At 28.0% G+C, this 22,445-nt stretch overlaps 1 protein-coding gene across 1 annotated transcript in view; it reads right to left on the reverse strand.

The window, feature by feature from the left end:
- LOC113375165 (neuronal acetylcholine receptor subunit alpha-7) overlaps window positions 1–22,445 on the reverse strand; it is a 204,013-nt gene that overhangs the window by 158,334 nt on the left and 23,234 nt on the right. Inside the window, exon 3 of the mRNA XM_026615116.1 lies at window positions 20,023–20,203. Within this exon, the coding sequence (XP_026470901.1) occupies window positions 20,023–20,203 (181 nt within the window). The remainder of the gene's footprint in view (window positions 1–20,022; window positions 20,204–22,445) is intronic.

Here is a 22,445-nt window from a genome sequence, read left to right on the forward strand (position 1 = left end):
GAAAAGTCAGGTAACAGCAAACATTATAAGATTTTTATTGTAATGTAGGAAAATGACTAGATCGGAAATTTTGTCCTTACTTTCTTCTGTTTTTTGCCATTTGATCTCCAATATTAACTTCAGATTCGTCAGCGGAGAAAATACATTGGAGTACTTAGGTCACAGACCCAGCATAGCCAACTTTTTTATTCTGTAGACATGTGTTATCTAAGAACCATGTGAAAAAATCTTAAAACTTAACTTCATTATCACCATTAATAAATAAATTTAAAATTGTTATCCCTGATAAAGAATTTTTATTTTAATTGGCCCATATAGAATTATATAGAAGTACGAAAAGTATGTAGAAGAACATAATGCGAACTAGGTACGAGTAGAACAAAGAAGAGTCAAAAAACAAATTTAGCATAGGTGCTTTTATGCAACTATAGTTTTAAAGTAGAAACTTTTAAATCAAATTTTAACTGTAACCTGCAAATATTGAAATTTTTTTCTACCAAAGCAGCGCTTACTTCTATTTATTTATGTAATATCTTCTTGTTGTTCGTAGGTATCAAGCAAATATCTGGATATTTCGGTATCCGCAGCTCTAGATCGATACTATTTGAACGTTTTACGAGTACCGTATCATTTGTGACCCAAGATTTAATTTAATTTGAACGATTTCAAATGTAAATTGCATCCTGGTTGAAAAACCGTGTGAGTTTTTGTTACTTCCATTTAATAAAACTAATTTATTTTCCTTTCAGTTCAGCCCTTGCTCTATGTAATTTTCCTCTCCGTAGCGAATTATTTGCGGAAAGCAGGAATTGACAAAATCCCAATTTTCACTGACTGTTTAATTTACCAAAGCCGAAAAAAATAAAATCCATCGTGCGACGGTCACTTCTCGTTAATCACATCAGAATGAATGTTCGCAATGCGGAAAAATATATTGGTACCGACCGAACAACCCTCGAATGAGCAAAACACATTGCGACTCGCGAATAAATTATTCACTAGTAATTATTGAAATATTCGTGGTTGACACGAGATTTTAATGTTTGTTGAAATACCTCCATTAGCTACATGCTGCATATGTTATACATATTAAATATAATATGTTATACATATTAAAATTTCTTATTACGATATTTTTTTAAAATACGACACATAGAGAACATGATATTGATGTCGACTTTTTGAAAGGTTCATCAAAATAGCATACTATATACTATAAATATAAATTAACATTCGGAAGGTAATCAGATCACTCCAGTGAGCTATTTCATTTTAATTTATTAGATTGAAGGAATGCTACTTCTTCCTTAATCTTCTAATAGCTGATGGTTCTAATATGGGAATTAATGTAGGGTTATTATGGATGATAATCTTGGCGTAATGAATTCCGCTTCTGTTTTTTTACTAATTTTTAGACAGTATCTATTGAGATCATTATGTACAATTTGGTTACAAATATACTAAGGTGCATTTGCAATACGCCTGAGAATTTTTGACTGTTTTTTTTGGATAGACGAAATTCCAGATCTACTGGAGCAGTGCCACAACTGAACGTCATTAGTCTACTACATTACTTTTATTATCGCCTTATAGAGTTGAATTTTGATTTCTAATGATAATTCAGATTTACTACAAATTAGCCAGAACATTGATTCCATTTTACTTTCCATCTGTTTTGTTTTGCTGTTGATATGAATAATACAATATAATTTGCTATCCAAGTGCATTCCTCAATATTTTACAGAATCATATTCCGAAATAATTTTATTATTAAGAATCTTAGATAAAATTATTATTAAGAATTTTATTATCGATGGATATTTACCAGAAGGGCTATTTTAATTCCTTATCTGAAATGATCTTGTATAGGTATTTCTTTTTCCACCCTACGTCATACCTAATCATTACATGTCATGAAATCTGATATAATTTATCTAGTACATGAATAAATATAATTGATCTCTCTGGAGAGCTTTTGATATGTGCCCTTTCAAATATGAAAGACGACAAGCAATATTTTATTTATTAATAAATAATATTTCACAAAAGACGAAGAAAGGGCCATATAATATTTATATACTGCATCTTTACTGGTATGCTATACATTCAGACTATAATATAATATAAGTCCTTTATTTATTTAAAGGATCTATGTATGTTATATTATATATTATGTGTGGTTTTGTTCTCTTATGTGTTTAAAAATTGATATTTTCTTTCGTAACTTATATTTGACAAATTTAGTAGCAATTTAGCATTTTAGCATGATAATTTCTATTATATTAACGTTTTAATCTAACTCAACAATAAATTTATAATCGAACAATTCCATATAAATTTAAACGCAGAAAAATTGTGAAAATATTTGTTCTGAGAACTTTGAACACAGTTACATAATTTGCTGAAGTTTTGATAAAAATGTTCTTAATTTTGTGGGATGAATAAAAGATAATTTTTTTTAATCTGAAATGTGAAAAAAGCATTCGAAATGCATTAAGTTAATTTTTAAAATAGACTTTGTTCCTTAAGAAATAGATAAGAATACTTAGTACGTAATATGATAATAGTTATAGTATGTTGCAAAATATATTAATATCTTATAATAAGGTCTTATGAATACAAGCGATTATTGACACGCTTTTTCTGTTTATAAGATTTAGAGAATTTTTAGACACTATATGTTGGCTACTCCATACGTAACGATAATAAATATATCATCAGTTAAAATTACATCCTCGTATTATTATGATTCTTTGATTACTTATTAATATTCTTATGCATATTTTTCAATACCTAAATAAATTAGTTATCAACTACCCCAATCGAGCGGCCTACTTATTAAAATTTACGATCAATTTTTAAGCACAATGCAAATAATTCGACGTTCAGTTACAAAATCACAATTTTTTTAAATTGTCAGATGTAATATTTCGCATACAATTGCTTGCGTTTATCAATTGAAATTGAAAACGGTAATTTTATCTGAATCCAATTTGAACCTATCTGACATTTCTTGTCAATATTCCGCATGCTTCAATAACTGAATATCATTTTACATCTTTTAAAATAATTCACTTTGATAGACATTTCGATTTCTATTCAAATGTAATATTTTTGGATGTAAGATATAATATTGTGAATATACTTTATGAGGGAATAATATTTCTATAAAATTTATGAAATTACAAATTAGTATTATAACTCGGTGAGATTTAAACATTCAAATACTGATATTGCAAATTATTATTACAAAAAAAATGAATTAAAAATATGAATATATGTATAGATTGAACCTTTAATTAAACGAAAGAAAAAAAAAGATCAGATCGTCAAAAAGGTTTGTGAGTCATGTATAACTATCTATCAAAATTGAACATTATCAAATAGTCAGTAACAAGTTAATATTATTATTTTAAACAGTTTTTTTAAATTGTTTAACAAGTAGCAAAGATGTCTAATAAACGAGAATTTTCGGAATGTCAATACCAAAATAGTTCGCTTATTAGCAATAAAAATAATTAACTTATTCGCATTAGTGTTATATTATTGTATAATATTGTATTATGGTAACTAAATAAATTATATTTGTTCACCAAGATACATATGTGTATATGTAGAAAAATATATATAAAATAATAAAAGAACTAACTCCATGTTACGATAAAAATGTTGTGCCCTCATTGATTGATTAAAAAACAAAAATTAATTTTATCCTCGGATGTAATTGACTGGCTAAATATAATTTGAAAAATTAGGTTTCATATTCTTCTAACTTAATTAACCCCCACTGCATTAATATGGTCATTTCATATGTAAACAGGGTGTCCCAGAACTCAACAAAATAAGGTGATAGTATTGATCGTAACTATCATGAAAAAAAGTTTGAAAATTGAGCTTGCAAGTGCAACCAAGAGTTGGTGAAACACTGTGATCAATTTCGGTTATTGTGGTTAATATTTATTAATTTTGTTCATTTAAACTTTGGAGGATAAAAAATCAAGGGTAAAGGGATAAATCAGAAATAAAACTGTTAATTATATTTTGATAATTTTCAGATAGTAAATAAGAAGAACTTCATTTATTTACATAAGTAAAATTTAGAAAAATAAAACAAGATTCAGCAAATCTTCAAGATCAACTTTTTAACTTCCCGTAGGGAAAGTTATAGTAATCGCAAAAAATTCGAAAATGAAAATTTTTATATATCTTTACGTTTCAAATGTTTCTGAACATTTTGGCATACCTTAGAAAAAATGAATGTATGTGTGTGTGTGCGTATGTGTACGCTGATACAAATTTTCGTCCACGATTTCGGGAACACGGCTCAACCGATTTCAATTATTCAAAAAGCATTTGATAGCTGTTGACAAGGAGGCGTGCTGATTAGTTTTTGGCGTAAACAGGTCTAGCGGTTTCGAAAATACGGGACAAAAAGTGCCACAAACGGTAACTCAGTTTTTAAGAGAAAGGAGCGTTCGATAGTAATAATTCAAATAACATTTTACTTGTATTGACAAGATAACGAATTGATATAATTTTCATGAAGGCAGGTCTAGCCGTTTTAGAGATCTAGTGAAAAAAGTAAAAAAAAGCCATTTAGCGGTCAAAAATGATCATTAGATATTTTATAGAGAGATATTTATTTATTCCAAAATATTTCAGAATAAAGAAAACATTTTTTCTTAGTCTTTTTTTTTCAAAAAAAGTAAATTTTTGTCAAAAATTTAGAGTTTCTCAAAAATCTATTTTTTTTCCAAAAATATTAATCTTTAAAAAAAATATTTTTTGGTACGGGAAGTTCCAGCAGTTTGCCTTAAGGCACGATGGTATGCGCCCCACTAGTTCTTTCCTTAAAATTATAGGACCATCCATACTAAAAGATAGTTCGAGATTAATCATATACTTAGAGAACATAGTTTAGAAATAATGTATTGGGCGCTTTATCCAATATAAGAACTGTCACAGTCTAAACATTCAACTATGATGCTTTTTTAGTTATACATGACTCACAAACCTTTTTGACGATCTGATCTTTTTTTTTCTTTCGTTCAATTAAAGGTTTAATCTATACATATATTCATATTTTTAATTCATTTTTTTTTCAACTTTGAATTTTGGTGATGAAGCCGGTGTTTCAGGAAATACGGTTTCACATATATTTTTTACTTCGATGTATAAAAATGAAATAGAAAATATTCATTCAAAATATGTTTCCAAATTAACACGGCCCTCTTGGGTACTCTGCGTTGGCAGATAAGTAAAATCTATGACACAAAAGCTATTTTCAATTTTGTTGAGTACAATTTCAGCTTACGCACCTGCCGTTATTATAACATATTATATATTATAATTTATACGATTTCGGATATTATCGAGACGGAAACTGGATTCCCGCGCAAGCGGCACAGCGAACCGGCACATCTATTATTGTGCCGCTATCGATATCAAAAAGCCTTTATAAATTCAATAGACGTATTATGAGTGAGTAGTATTGAATGATACATAAGCGCATTTGCAACATGTGGGTCATGTATCAATTTCCGACTCGGTGACATTACACGGCCGTCGGCGCTCCGTGATAATTACGAAATAGGCAATAGTCTATTGCTTCGCGGACAATGGTATAGAAATGAGCACGGATATCGCATAGACGGAACCCCCGAGCTCAATAGCAAACCCACATAACAGGAGTTAAATGCTAAAGCAGAGATGTAGGACAAGTTCCGGTCAAAAGCTTCGCTATAATCTAATATAATTATCGATAGTTCCAATACAAATTGACTGAGAACTATTTCATAGACGATTCCGGATTGTTTCAATGGACGTTCCATCATAATCATTTACCCGTAGGAACTTTGTAGCTGTTGTACAACACTATCGAATTAATGCCATTGTAATAATGTAATAAAGCTATATTAACCCTCTATGGGTAAGGTGACCATAATTTTTTCGGTCAAAACTGGAACGACAATTTGTAGTTATGCCAATTCGGTACGGGGGAAAAGGGCGTAAGAAGTACTATATGATTTAAAATAACAAACGCTATTTAAGGATGACATAAATAGTTTTTTTAAATGAATGAATCTAATTAGAATTACTAACTTGTAGTTCACTTTTCTTAAAAATTAACTCATTATTAATGACAATAAGCACCTGTAGCAGGAAGAAGAATAGTTTGTTTTCAAATTTTTTGCAATTTTTTGTAAAATTGAAAATGAAAGTTCGAAATTAATAATGTAAGATGCTATTTTATGCCTTTGGAATATTGCATTCGGCACTTCTCTCATTTATAAATTTAAAAAATATTCAATTTAAAAGACATTGGTAGTTAAATACGAAAATTTATTATAAGCGTAGGTATACATTTTAAAAATCCAGGACAATCCGGGACAAAACTTGCTTTCAAAAAAGCCCGGGGTACAAGGTGAAAATCCGGGACCGTCCCGGAAATTTTGAGTGAAAAATTAAAAACCTAAAAATGATTGCGATATTTGACTGATTTTTCCTAATCAGCTTACAATTGGACATCTTGAATGTGTTAATCATATCCAAATGATTCAAAGATATTTATTATTAATAAAATGATAAAATATCATTCGTTGGTTTTAAACATTATTAGTTTTTCTTCACAAAATTATATCAACTTTTTTTTGTTCATCTTTATGTCATTGTTTTTATACTATGCGGCATAGTCTATGCCCATGCTCATTTATTATATAAATTAGTTATTATTTCCCGAATTTGTTTATTTATTGTAAATGAGTATTGTATCATGTATTGATTTTATAAAGTAGTGATTTATATAATTAACCTAATTGATTCGATATATTGGATATTGCAAACTAATAGGCAAATATGTTGAAAATATTTAACAATGAATGTGATGATGAAATATATAAGTATATTATAATAATGAATCTTCATAGATAATTTTTTCAACTGCTTTGATAATATTTGTATATATATATATATATATATATATATATATATATATATTCACGTAATTTAATTATGAATTAATGAAATTTCAAATGCGGTTTTGGCTTCGAATTCTGACAAACAACACGCTTGACAAATTTACTTGTAAATTAACTCTCAATGGGCTGAATTTTGGTTTTACGTCCATCAAAAATAGGGGCACAAAAATCAGTGAATATATGTTTATATATAGAAGTTAAAAATAACAAATTCTCATTAAACAATTGGTTTGGTATTAATGAATTATGTGATTTTATTGAGCGGGCTATAACCCATTAAGTCTAGCAAAGGTCATAAATAGTGATATTGCTTATCTCGAAAACATTATAAAATTAAGATTTGATCGACATCTCTAGAAAAACGCCTTAATTATGTAGTAGAATATCAAAAAATTGCGAATATGACCTGAAAGTCACGCGGGCCCATAGAGGGTTTTCTTGGAATCAGTACCAGCTATTACAATTGAATTTGCTACTAAATAGAGCAGAGCATGGATATTTATATTTAGACAAAGGCAGAGAATAATATTAAGGGGCACAACTAGTGTAACCGCATAAAAAAAGGTGTTTTTTGAGAATTTATATTAAAAAAACTACTTTATCATTTCAAAATTTTAGGATTATATTTATACAGTTTTCAGAATACATAGTAAAATTTTTGAAGAAAAAAATTAAATATTTTTTAAGTTATCGTCGATCTCCAACGGCGCGATAAAAAAAGGCCCTTCACTGCTGCAGTGATTCCGGCCTTCTACGTGGATAAAATTTAAACAAAAAAATCTCGTTAAACTAGATAATATTGTCTGTGAAATGAACTGTGATAAAGAAAAAAAATCAAAAATTGACAAAGTGACGGCGTTTTTTAAAAAAAAAGTCGAATTTTACTCAAAATGTTGGTGGTTTTTGTTTGGACTGCCAAAACTCGATTTTTGATTCGATCAAAAAATCGATAGTTTATTTTACGGAGAACTATATATAGAACATGTAAAAAAAATTCGATAGTGATCGGATCATTTGTTTTTGAGTAATCACTGCAGCAAATTCGGAAAATGCTGTTTCGAGAAAAACGCGTTTAAAGATAAAACGATTGTTATACTATATACTATATATATACTCTTTAAATGGCTGTGACTCAAAAACTATTTAAAATATCGATTTAAAATTTTGGTATGTTATTTTTAAAAGCATAACCTATCGAAATATGGAAAAATTAAAAATTCGATTTTTTGAAAATTTCGCTACTAGTTGTGCCCCTTAATATTAAAACAGTAATATTGAATCGGCTGGGAAATCCTTTATTAACATTTCCAATTAAAATTTGCCGAGTGGTTGTTGTATATTTGAGATTGTAGCTTAGGTGGAAGGCATGATAAAAAATATGCAGTTTGTAATATCACAAATTTCTTAGAGAATTACGAAATCATGAAAATTCAGCTTTATTATATATGATAAACGATAAGTACTTTCACCCTTGAATGTGCCCAAGTGTGAAGACAAGTTGATAAAATATGAATGTTCCGTTCAATGGTCACGTAGAAGCGTACTGGCGAGTCCAGTGGACATTGGCATTTGCGAAGCGGTTGAAAATCACGTATTCGGCTGTATGACCTGTATTTACTCGACACTTGTTTAGTATTATATAGATGGAGTTTCAGGTTGAAGCAAATTCTGATGCACCGTTCCAGGCAATAACTCAACTCAACAATATTGTTGCATCGCTCCACAGCAATGTGACCCACGGCACGCACGCGTGCGTTCTGAAGCATTTCCACTCCAGCCATCTTCGTAATTAATTAATAGAGTAATTACTTTGTAATTATGTAATAGTATCAAAACATATGTCATTTCAATTACGTACCATACAATGAGACTTAGAATCTCTGCATTTTGGGATTAGTTTGTTTTCGTGACGTAAGTAAGTTTTGTGACACGATAGGTACGAAACAATTATTTAGTTTCTCTTAAATGCATTTACTAAACTTAGTAAATTCTAAGATATGTAGTAGCAAAATAAGCACCTAAAAATAACACGATTTTTGCTAACGCTTTTCACTCACAATCAGTTCAAATGTTTATCTTGCTCATTGAGGTAGTGCGGATAATAAACATTTGAACTGGCAATGAGTAAAATGCTATAGCAAATACGGGGTTATTTTTTAGTTTTTATTTTTCACTAATTTCTTTGTATAAACTAATAAGTATTGATACGATTATTCAATCCTAATTAAATGAGCGATCAAACTTTTAATGGAACATGCCAAGGCACTATTTTTTTTAAAGAACGCCATTCAATATTGGCCACATTTGAAAACTTTAAATTCATAGTTTGACAAATTGTCCTAATTCTAGGACATTACTTGGGGTAATTATGCCATTTTTGATTGTAGTCACAGCAATGTTATTAACGGTTAGGGTTTCTAAGTTTAAATGAACAAAAATAATAAAAATTAACCACAAACTGACGCAATATGGACACCGTTTGACCAAAGCTCTTAGGTGCACTTAAAAACTCATAAATTTTTATATGCGTGGGATAATTATTTTTCTAATTTTTTGGCTTGACGTTGAGTTCTGGAGATCGATAGATTTAATCCTTTTGAATGGCTAAAATATATAAAAAAATAAAACAATCTACATAAGATAGGTACGCAATTTTTTTCAAAATAGAGTTTTATCCCCAGCTTATTAAACATATATACATAAATATAAATATATATTAGGGTGGTCCCAAATATGAACATTTTCTAATTTCCTTGCTCCCAAGGGCTCAAATGGTTCCAAATGTATAAAAAACAATTTTCTGATAGTTTTAGCTCTTAATATTGTCTTTTAGATAGAGCGCAATTCAATCAAACTTCGTATGGAAATAGCATTAAAAAAATTTCAAAAATTTTGCAGAGCGTCGAATTTTCATTTTTAATTCATTTGTCGCTAAGTTGTACCTAAAAAATGGTTTTGTCAATTTTCTAAATATTTTCCATGCAATTTCCATACGAAGTTTGATTGAATTGCGCACTATCTAAAAGTTAATATTAGAAGCTAAAACTTTCAAAGAATTGCTTTTTATCAATTTGGAACCATTTGAGCCCATGGGAGCAAGAAAATTAGAAAATGTCCATATTAAGGACCACCCTAATATAATATATATATATATATATATATATATATATATATATATATATATATATATAAGCCAACTAGAATTAAAATAACGAAGAATACTTGAATAATAGATAAAGAAAATGCAATTTTAATATAATAATATACATTGAGTTGTTTTTGCTTTTTCATTAGTAAAGTAATAAGTAATTTTTATTAAAATATATTTTACTATAATATGTATTGTTTCTTTATAATTAGCTCACGTATCAAAAATAATTATGTTTATAAAAAAGAAATAAATACTTAACTAAGATAACGTCACGTTTTCAAAATATGTTGTAGAGTGCAAAATGTTTGAAAAATATTTTTTAAAACAAATATTTGTTAACGTCATGTAGTCAATTTTTGGTTTATTGAATATAACATTTACATCTAATGAATTCTAATGCAATGACTGGTATGACCATATATTATTGTTATCACATAATACATGTCGCAGTATTTCTTCTATATCTATATTCATTACTTTTATCTGGGATTCATCAAGTTACGCGCCTAAATAAGAATATACCATTTTATTTAGAATGTTATATAAATGTTATATAAATAACAGAATGTGTAGATTCTGTATCAAGTGACCATAACCGCACATGATAGTTATACTTATTATAATTTCAGTAACATATTTATTATAATAAGGAAGGTAATATATAATAAAAGTTATTTCGTAAGAAAATTATATAAGTAAGAATTACTATAGTAAGAAATTTGGCTTGCAATGACAACTGAACGAAATCATCATGTCAAATAAACGCTTTGGATCATAGAAAAGTTCATACTCAATATTAAGATTGCATTATTTTTCTACTTGTTTTCATAAAAGCACTTCCAAAGAATATTTAACTTTTCTACACGGAATAGCCTGAATTTTTAGACACATGCTCGTTTCACATATAACTTTATTTTTCAGTTTTTCTTTAATATTACGTACTAGAATTTGATTGATGATATAGAGCCACATAACTCTCTTACATAAAAAGTTAGCCAAAATGGATTATTACACATTAAAGAAGCAAAATTGAAAAATACAGTAATTGCAACAGATTTTTGTAAAATTTATAACAAAATGTATGTAAATATTATTTAAAACTACGTAAATAAATTGATTCCTGCATTTTGATTATGTTTATTTACTAGCTTGTTTATCCACGTACTTCAATCAGTGTAATAGTTCAAACAATAATAAAGTTTTGGGAAACGCAATTATGACAAATCAGGATAATAACTAAATAATTAATTTATATTTAGGGATGTTGTGAATTATATCGCAATCATTTTATAAATTTTGTTTTGCTTAATCGAAATTAAATCATTTGTAAAGTGGATACTGCCCTAATATAATGCATTTCATAAATGAATACGTATATTGAGATAACTACATATATTTTTAGTTGATACATTAATTGAATAACTACATTAACTTTACTAATAAAACTAGCTTAATTTCCAATCCTATTATAGGACTAATAAAACTAGTTTAATTTTCGGAACTAAGCTTTTATTTTAATATATTTGTTATCACCAAATTCATTTGTGTTTCCTAATCCTGGAAGATTCTAAGGCATACCATTGACTTTCTACATTAATGTCAATAACAGGTTCTGTATCAAAAACTTATATTTTTTAAGGTAGAATTTGTCTTAAATTATATATATATATATATATATATATATATATATATATATATATATATATATATATATATATATATATATATATGTAATATGTTACATTTTGAATGAAATTCTTTAAACTTGTTGTTTATTTTTTCAATACTGAACATCATATCTATAAAATATAGTCACTTGTCACAAAACACATATTTAATTTATTACCCTATTATGTGAACAAGTGACAAAAAAGCTATGCAAAGCTGAGTCTAATTTATGAGAATGGTATACAATTTTACTATATTTTGCAGGAATAAATATTGAAAATGAGTATATCTAAATTTCTCAAATGCTGTAACTGTTTTATTTTTTTTTTATCGATTTATTTCTCATACTAATAAGAATGCCATGAATCTTAGACACGGCAACTTACACTATCCAATTATTGAGAGAAAGGTAGCATTTTATAAGAAAAATAAAACTTCGAACGAAAACTAATTGAGTGCTCATAGTGTAGAGTCATCCATGAATTATATGCAATTAAATGAGGCTTACACAAAGATCACTATTTCTTTGATAGGAAAGTAATAAGTTTCTGCCATGAGGTATTTAAGAATGTTCTTTGATATATAAGAACATGAAATATTATCATCCCTCGAACAGAACCCATAATGGTATCATTCTTATTAACCACTTTGTTATTTATTACTATCACGTAGCCAGGAGCGATGTTCATAGCAAAGTATGATACGAACAATCCTCTTTTTATAACTCATCAAATAACAATTCGATCTTTAGACCAAACCGCTACCAAAGTCATGTTTTATGAACAGACCACTCTTCGGAAGGATATATACTCATGTACGTTCGTAGATATTTTAAAGTAGAACATCATATGTACGATTTTATTTCAACATGAACATGCAGTTATGTGAATTTTAAATGAATATTCCATAACGCGAGTTTTTTTCAATATTTACTTAATACAAAAATTTGAATAAATTCTTTCATGCCATGCTTTTACTGCGATATGTTTTTCCTTAGAGAAACTTTTCTCTCGGAAAATTGAATCGTACAAGTATATGCTACATTCAACACAAATATTATACCATGCATAGAAAACATCAAGTCGTATAATAATTTTGTCATTTTGTCTGTTGAAATATTATTGAAAAATGTAACGCCAATTTTGGTTCACAAAATAGTTCGACTTAGCAACTATTTGTGAATATTAGTTACAATCTAAACACGCAAGTGTTTCAGGTACTGCAATAACATTAGTACAATATACATTTTCAATAACAGTTCGTCAGCTTTAACTATCATGTAACACAATGTTCACAAATAATTGCTATATTTGTCGATTGATAATTGCTATAAAATTAATGAGTACGTGGATATGTATTTATACATTCATTTCATATACGAAAGCAAAAAAGCTCACATATAGTCCACCACACAAATGCACAACAATATTATGCTTTAAAGGGTAAAGTGTTATTTGTTTGTGAACTTTTGCAGACTCCGATGTGTGTTTTTTTTCCGCTCCATGCAAAATAGGTAAATTCATTTTAGAAAATTTCACATGGTTCCCTTGCTTTGCTGATTGCTTTGTCCTTAGGACCTTCGCTCAACTGAAGTTCAATTTCTTTTTTGGCTTTATCGCAATACGTTTTTTGTTATTAGCTCGTCAGATCGAATCAATATACTAAACATTTACATTTGGATCTCTAGTTTTTTGTTTAAGTTAACTGCAATAGTTTTTTTAGTATAAGGACAAATGAGTTAAAGTAAACAGTTAAAATTATAATTATAATTCAAGTAATATTTAGTAATGCAATATCCAAAAATGGCTATGTCCACTGCTATTGATGCTTGAAACAGTTTTCGTGCGATTTTGGTGAAATCAGGATTTTACCTTTTGTTTTTGGTTTATTACGAAAACAATTTTATTGTTATTAGTATTTTAATATTGTATATGAAGAAATATTAAAATTTTCAATTCTGTCAGATATAATATGATATGAGACAATTAAAGTATTGCATAAACTTTGAAGAAAAAAGTAGAGTATAATTCCAAAATTCCAAGTAATTTTTATGTCAAGATTTTTGTGTTCGGTCTGACGAACCTATTAACTACGTGTGTCTGGTTAACCAATGGTAATGTAATATAAGAATAGTAGTACCAAATGACTTTTTATTATTACGACTAAGGTGATTTTTTGTAATTGATTTATGTATGAAAAATGTATTATTCAAATGTCAAATTAAAATTAATCTACCGATAACAAGTTGGTTGATACTATGTTCGTTCCATCTACCACTTTCGCTAATTTTTATAAAATTACTTTTTTATGGTATTTGCTTTTACCTGTACCTACTAGTTATAAGATGAATAAAAGTCACTGAATTAAAAAAAAATCAGTATTTTTAAATGTAATGACAAAATGTTGTTTTAACTCAATTCATTTGGAAATGTATGTTATTTAGTGATTACTTTATATTTTACTAAAATTTAGGCTGCATTTTGATATTGTTATATCGGGTATTTGGTACTACCGTTTTAGAGAAAAAGATTTTATACATTTCGGCTGTGATAATGTTGTGTACTTACAATCATTAGATATTATCAGAACATTGTTAAATTATCACAATATGTTTGTTCTATTTTAAGGTCGCATATTTTTAGGTCATTATAATTGTATTATTAATAAATAAGTTTAAATTGTAAACTATTTTTGCCAACGATGAAGATTATCAATAACTTTTTATGTTTACTGAGTCAAATTGTTAAGAGAAATAATTATTTTAGAAATCAATGAATTATTTTACGCATGATTAGCATTTTCATAACACATAGAAGTTTTTTTTACAAAAATAATCACTGTAATAGAACTTTAAGTTTGAATGCAGATTTTAAATGAATAATAATTATCACTGCTTTATCAGTGAAAATGACTTGAAAAGACTGTATTTAATATTGCCATGAAAGTTATTATGAGAAAAATATAAAATTTGAATATTGCAAAAAATTCTCATCTGTAATTTTTTTGAATTTTTTAATTGATTTTAAATTATAATGTTCAAAAAATGCATTATAAAAATATGGTTTATATTTTTTTCGGCTTTTATTATTGCATATATTAAGAAATGTTTATATACATTTATTTTTTTAATAATTTTTACTATTAATCTATTTTTCGTATGTCTCTATAAATTATAGAGATAGAGGTTTCATTACTTTTACTCGCGCGTAAATCTTATTAGAAAAACTTGCTAATACTTTGATACTGGTTTTATAATCCGAATGATATCTAAAAATATTAAGTTCTTACTGATGACTGTTGCTTCAAAATATGCAAACATTTTAGTACAACGAATTGGGCTTATACTTTCTAAATTAAGAATGAAAGCATTATTAGCAAAAATATTTGATCCGGTTTTATTTTTGCTGCAGCTCTAGTACACGCTATATTGTAATAATGCAATGAGATTGAAAAAAAATAACCATATGTTTCCAAAATTTGCGTATGTTTGCTTCATTAAAATCACCAATAAGTGCTTGGTTAGAAATGCTTGATAAAATACTTCGAAGCACGTTTTCGAATCCAAATGCTATCAAAAAAATTCAAAATCCTTAGTAAAAAAGCTCTAATACTACATCTATGCACTTTAAGATATTTCGATCATTATCAATAAAATGTGTTAAAAAAGTAAAAATTACGCTTATAACGAACTAGAAACTATAATAAAAAATTAGTATTTTCAATACTTATTAACCAATAGTTATAAATTTTGAAACAAGGCAAACATATGTCGTTTAGGGACGACATCCGTACACACAGTACGTCATGGGGATGTCGTCCAGAGACGACGAAGCGAGAGAGTTAAGTACGACGACGTGAATTCATTATTTCTAAATCACGCGTATACTAGTTTTCTTATACTAGAGAGGTATAAGTCGTTATATTACATATAAATGTACTGATGTAAAATATCTAATGAAGAAGTATAATACCCAAGGGTAGATGACTTACATACCAATCCACTTTTATGTAGTATACATTTTGTATATTGAAATATATCTTTTTAACTTAAACTTTTAATAAATAGTTCATAAACTATAGTTTTTTTTACTTTCCCTGACTATAATACACGCTGTTATATTCTAAAAATGCAATGTAATAGTTATAGTAAACAAATTCAAAACTGTATAATATTTCTAATTAATGTGTAGCCAGTATTTTCAAAAAGTAGTCGATATACAAATAAATAAAATTGTAACTAAAAATGCAATACTATTATTTCGCGTTATAATCCCAAAATAAAATCGTCTACAATTATGAAGTTTGTCAACTTCAGCGGATGTGTTTTAAAAGTGCTTCGCGCGCAACTGGATTTGAAAAAGCCCATATCATAATCATTTATCTCGATAAATAGACATATAAAAAGCAACAGCCTGTTATGATTTTTCCTGAATATTTCATATGCTAAGTATTTGGAATCGTAACAGTGAGCTCGTGAATTTGTAATTCGGCGTAACCTTCCGATCACACCAAGCCGCTCATTAAGTATTTACCAGACGCACGTAGGCATCGTAACCTCAGTCACAACTCATCAAATATGAATCGCCTTCATTTGTAGTAAACTTCTATTGTATATTTACGATTGACTTTACACCAACATCGACCGTAAGGGCAGATATAATAAAAGACATAAACTCGGCTGTCGATTTAACACGTGTTGGGTGTGAACTGATACCGACATAAATAAATAGATGCTCTCAAACTTTTCCCGATACTTTCAAACGTACTTACGTCAATTAGAGTTTTATATACTTTTCCATTGCATAAGTTTTTATTGCGGATATAAAAGAAATTTATCGACATGTTTGTTAAAAGTGATTTTTAAATTATATAGCTGGTCACGACACATTTTTAATTGTTTGTAATTGTAGAGCATGCGCTCTATTTTTTTGCAATGTGTAATACATATTTAAGGTAATGCATATATTTCGATTTTCTGTGATAATTGTAATAGCAAAATGCAACAACTATTTTCACGTGGCAAAACGCTTATATTCAGAATGTTTATATTTAACCCTTTCGCTACAAGTGCCGCTTATGGACGACATTCACTAGACGGCTAAGTATTGTCTATAAACGACACCCAGTGTGTCAAATTTAGCTTGAAAAATTTATCACTTTGAGTTAAGTTATAGAGATTTCTAATTTGTTATTGTGATTTTCAGTGTAGAATTTTTGTACTAATCGCAAAAAATCGTAGTATTTAAAGTATTTAAAAATTTTTAATTACGGCGCGGGAAGTTCTAGCAATTTGCATTAGGCACAATGTCATGCTCCACTAGTTAAACACAGTTTTATTGATAATGATTGGAAAATTTCAAAATACTTGTTGTAATAAGTACTAGGGCGTCGTGCTGGCTCGTACAGCAGTGTCATTACTGCGCAAAACACAACCGTAGCGAAAGGGTAAATATATAGTATAATATGTATATATTCTGATAAAAAGCCGTATTTTTATGTATTTGACATTAAGATTTATTAACTGAATATTAAAAGACTTATTCAATGGACTATCGTTATAAAAATTATCAAAATTTGAAATTTATTCTTTCAATTATCCTATTTGTTTGATTCTGGAGTAAACTTATTAATTCTGCATTAAATTCAAATTGATTTATTAAATAAATTTAGCATAAATATAGCACTTGTAATTGTAGAATATCTTAATTATCTTATTTTCGTTGAAAAATTATTTAGATTACTATTGCAAAAATGTTATAATTACTGAAAATTAAATACTTGACTTCAAAAGAATATATGTTTATTATCACTTCTAGTTTATTTACGACATCTAAATTTTTACCTAAACTTTGGAAACTGCTGACTTCTATTTTTCTTTGAATTTATTGTAAAAACTGCAAAAGCAATATTTCATATTGATTTATTACTGCATTTGAAATTAATTAAATGGCTTGGATATTTCTAATGTATTTTTGCGATGCTATTTTCATCTCTACGCCTTTTGAAGAGTTTTTGCAAGAGAATTTTATTATAGAATGACTTATGTATACAGAGAGTGGATTGTTCTTTGTGTTTTCATTTCCTGGAAATGGGAAGTGTTTTTCTCGAAGAGATCAACTGCAGCGTTTGCGCGTTCGCCCTCTTGATAAAATTCAGTGCAATCCCGGGTAAAATATGGCAAATAATTCTTTAGAAAAATATAGAATAACCGACATAGAAACTCCTGGTGAACCTATTCTCAGTTCATCACAAGGTATCAGTTTCCTACGCGAAAGATTTCCAGGAGAGGAATCTAAATATTTTTAACAAGAAATTTTTGTTGTCGGATATTTTTTTAAGGAACGAGATTGTCACCCTCTATACGGATTGAATTTTTTGGAAAACGTTATCGTAAAAGATCGGTGAGAAAGTTTTACTACTGTAGGATTCTAAACAACACTTTTAGAGTAGAGTATATTGTTGCAAATTTATTAAAAACAAAATTTTAATTTGCAGCTTTAACTACAATAATAATTGTGTAATATTTATACTTATTAAGTGATAATTATTATTAATAATTGGTATAAAAAATTATTTTTTGGAATATTTTTTTTACCAAGTACGTTATTTATAAAGGTAACAAAAACCATTCGACATTTAAAAAAAAGTCAAGTACATCTAAAATTTGAATAGAATTAATGAATCAGAGAATTTATTCAAAATATTTGCGAAAGAGTAACAAATGATATTCTAATTATAGGCGAAAAATATATGTTTTCATTTTTTTTATAGCGATCTCTATAATTAGTACATTTATGAAATTTAGCTACAAATGCAGTAAATTTAAAAAGATGGCTTGTGAAGGATGTACGCAAAATATGATTTAATTTTTAAATTACAATGCTAATTATTCATTAGTCAATAAGTTTTTTTTTAAAAAAAAAAAACAATTTAATTAATATCTATCTCACAATTATGACAAAACAAGTCTCGTGTGATAAGTACCTAGTAAGATTGATAGTTCTATTGGTTTCACCATATATATACGAGTATATATATATATACTTGATTTTTTCATCATAGAAAAATGTTTAATTATTGAATCAGATTAAAATCACTTTATAATAATTGTTCAAATCATCATATATTGTATTTTTATCAGATTTATCTTTTATTTTTATTTCGTTTTATTTTTTTCTATTAATTTAATTTTTATCATTTGTGTTAAAGTATAATATTATTATATTTTAATGATTTTTAATTTTGATTATAACTAAATGATTGTAAGTACAGAACTGTTATCACAGATGTCGGTAAAATTATGTGCCAATTAGTAAGTGTAGTTTATTTACAATGTCTGCAAAAGCTTGCACTAGGTTTCTGCTAAGCTAAATATGCAATGGCGTAAATATTCAAAATTTGAACCGGCATGGTACTAAAAATTTAATAAATAAACCAGCTTATGAAATAAAAACAAATTAATCTCAAAACCGTAAGAATTTAATTTTAACACGATGGAGATATTAAATACAATGAATAATTATGAGCGGTAGAAAATATAATATAAATACGCCGCTGCATATACAAGTGCAAAACTATGTCTAAGACTAAGTTTATAATGGCAACACCCTGCACAAAGAATCGATAGAATTATTAATTTTCATTGAAAATAAACTGAGTTTTGAATCAAAAAAATTTTATGGCAAATACATAGCTACATAAAAAATATAAGTTGAGTGCAAAGTAGTATAATTCAAGATACTATTATATAATCATACACTGCTGATTATTTAAACTTATGGTTAAAACAAACCGTGTTTTATATGCATGGAGTTAAACACTTTTTCACAATTTTGAAGAATTTTCAGTAACGATTTTTGAGAAAACAAAATAAATATATTATTATACCAAATGATATGTTGGAATTTAGCATGTTATTCAAAATTCAAATTTAATTAATCTATATACATATTGCTTTTTAGAATAAAATTCGATATTCGTATCGGTTCTTCGTTCAGGGTATTTCCACCATAATCTCGCACTCAGACGATCAGATCACATTAAAGCAACGTCTCAAGTCATGTTTAATCTATAATAATCACATATCGGGCGGAGAGGTGTGCGTAACATATCTAATCGCGCATAATGTAATCGCGTTAAGTTTCGTTTCGTTCGTTAAGGTTTGGATTTTGTTTGTTTGTTTAATTATTTAAGGTGCAACTTTTGTTCTGCAATCATATGTGGTACCTGGTTGCCGTCGTATGTCCAGCTACCGAACTTCATTTCGCAATGTTGGTCATCAAAGGGGAACCAGGTGATGTCTATCTTACATGTGCTCTTGAAAATGCCAGGCGGGACGTACAAGCAACTGCCGTTATGTTTGACCACGACGTTCGTGTGGTATGTGCCGTCGAAGCCCTCGTCCGCACTACGGTGGTCAAGCGGACAATGTTGTCGAATTCATTGTGTTTTTACTCAAACTTATTTACACTTAACGCGAGATCACATTCGATAAAGGATCAAACTTGGTTCTGAAATTGAATTCTGTCATGGACGAAGTGCGCCGTACCAGCAGAACGGAATGTACAACAAAATTGTGCGAGAAATCAACGCTCTATGGAACTCACATAAATTTGCTGAATGCTCGGATTGCACGGCACACGCTTCTGAGAATATCAATTTGTCGGGCAATGTTGACACTCATTTAATATGATCTCGCCGTTATATAATAAATACAAGAGCCAATTACTTAATTATGTTAGTCTTAATATCTTTGGGTATTTCACACCTAATGAACTGTGTTCGTTGAAACATGATGTTATGGTGTTTCACCAAAAATGTATGTAAGCGCCACAGTTATTCACATTTTATGTCGCTGAAGGAATTATTTTAAACCAAATCATATTTCTTGAATAGCATTCTCTATTCTTTACTATTATTGCAAATATCATATATTGGATTTAGTTGTATGTTGTATATGTTGTCACCATGTGAATGGAAATGTGTGAACGTTAAGTAAGTAAGCAAATTACTGCTTAAGTACTATTTCCGTAGACAAATCCGAATCTTCACGTAGGATTTATGAATCCTTGTTGCGATTATAACTTGCAAGATTAACCCGTTTACTAGACTAGAATTTACACGTGCAATTTAAACATTACACGTGAAACGTCTTCAATTCTGGGATTTTCAAGTTGAAAAAGCTCTACATAATTTTGTTAGTAATATTTTAGTTATCGAGTTCAATATTTGATAACATATTTTTTAAAAGTAAAATAAACGTAACATAAGAGTCATCTGCAACATCATTTATACTATGTTATTACACAGCATAAACATTTTATTAAGTTTATTGGATATTGAAAAAAATATATATTTGAAATAAACAATAATTATGTCTATTTCTTATAATTTTTTTTGTGCATTTAGAACTCCATGAAAAGCATTTGTGCATAGTTTTATATGAACCTGTATATTTTTAGTATTCGTGATGGATATATATTGTATTTACTTTATGAAACAATAAGTCGATATATATATATATATATATATATATATATATATATATATACACATTAGGGTGGTTCTTAATATAGACATGTTCGAATTTTTTTGCTCCCAAAGAGCAAATGGTTCCAAATTGATAAAAAACCATTCTCTGAAAGTTTTAGCTTTTAATATCAACTTTTCAACAATCAAACTTCGTATGAAAATAGCATGGAAAAAAATTTGAAAATTAAAAAAAAAAAATATGTATAACTTAGCGACAAATTTTGAATAAAACTCATTCATTTCTTCGCTAAATCATATCTAAAAATATTTTTTAAATTTTTGAAAAATTGTTCATGCCATTTTCATACAAAACTTTAATTGAATTGCGCACTATCTAATAGTTCATATTAAGAGCTAAAACTTTCAGAGAATTGTTTTTTATCAATTTGGAACCATTTGAGCCCTTGGGAGCAAGGAAATTCGAACATGTTCATATTAAGGACCACCCTAATATACATATATACCAGTATTAGTAACTAGTAAGATTGTAATTTCCCCCTCCTTTGTTATGAGAAAATTAAAAACAATAATTATTTTGGTACGTGAACAACAATCAAAGAATTAATTCTCTGTCCAAATATTATGTGAGATGTCAAATAAGAATCAAATAATGTTATAAATAAATTAATATTTTTTGTATATATTTTAACGCTGTTATTTAATTATCGTAACATTATAAATTATATAAACTACTATTAAATTATATTCAGCAACCATAAAAGTTATATAATTATTAATTATAATTACTGAAAATATATCGTTTGGCGCAATATTGACTCATATTTTTTCCATCTTGCGCATTCTTTTTTATAAAATCTCGAACATTTTTTACTAAACGACTTTAGCAAGCTTTCATTATATTATATAATGATGATGTGGGTTCAACATCCTTCTAATTACATCAGATATCAAAATCTCTTGGGTAAGATAAAATCAATTAATCAAGATTTAAGGTTTAGGTTATTGACGAGTCAGTTATAAATTGTTTGTGAGAAACAAATTGGTTTCGGGATTTTACCTACCGTTGATTTATGAATTGTTCAAAGAACTGAGGTATTATTGTACTGCTTTATTGTGGACGTATAACTTTTATATAAGACGCGATTTATGGTTCTCCT

Source organism: Ctenocephalides felis, unplaced genomic scaffold (assembly GCF_003426905.1).
Source record: "Ctenocephalides felis isolate EL2017-DRISC unplaced genomic scaffold, ASM342690v1 CF-g0.4_SCAFFOLD_01886, whole genome shotgun sequence".
Lineage (NCBI taxonomy): Eukaryota > Metazoa > Arthropoda > Insecta > Siphonaptera > Pulicidae > Ctenocephalides > Ctenocephalides felis.